General features: G+C 38.7%; 1 protein-coding gene across 1 annotated transcript in view; it reads left to right on the top strand.

Moving 5' to 3' along the window:
• The window catches only part of LOC113340791 (probable polygalacturonase), a 991-nt gene extending 555 nt beyond the window's left edge, over positions 1 to 436 (top strand). The window contains exon 3 of the mRNA XM_026585867.1: positions 38 to 436. Coding sequence (XP_026441652.1) covers positions 38 to 368 — 331 coding nt within the window. The 3' untranslated portion in view covers positions 369 to 436. The remainder of the gene's footprint in view (positions 1 to 37) is intronic.
• The last annotated feature ends 3 nt before the right edge of the window (positions 437 to 439 follow it).

Raw genomic sequence — 439 nt, 5'->3', positions numbered from 1 at the left:
GGATGACAGTGAATTATGGGTCTCAAGCGGATGATAAATATGACAAAAATGCTCTTCCTGTGATCAATGGGATCAATTACAGTGACATGGTAGCTGATAATGTGACTATGGCAGCACGATTGGAAGGAATAGATGGAGATCCTTTCACAGGTATATGTATTTCGAATGTTACCATTAGTATGGCTGCAAAAGCAAAGAAAGTTCCCTGGACTTGCACTGATGTTGAGGGGTTAACGAGCAGTGTTAGTCCTACAGCGTGCAATTTGTTACCTGAACAAGTTACAAATTGTCCCTTTCCTACCGACGTCTTGCCAATTGATACAATTGAAATTAAGACGTGTTCTTGCAGAACTAATTACTTTATTTGAGGTTGATGATGTATGTTTTGATGTTCTTCAGTATAAATTTGTGATGGCATCAATTCCGACCTTGAGTATTT

This window comes from Papaver somniferum, unplaced genomic scaffold (genome assembly GCF_003573695.1).
Source record: "Papaver somniferum cultivar HN1 unplaced genomic scaffold, ASM357369v1 unplaced-scaffold_23449, whole genome shotgun sequence".
In the NCBI taxonomy this organism is placed as follows: Eukaryota; Viridiplantae; Streptophyta; class Magnoliopsida; order Ranunculales; family Papaveraceae; genus Papaver; species Papaver somniferum.
Note: the sequence above shows the minus strand (reverse complement) of the source record. Positions and strands in the feature narration are given on the sequence as shown.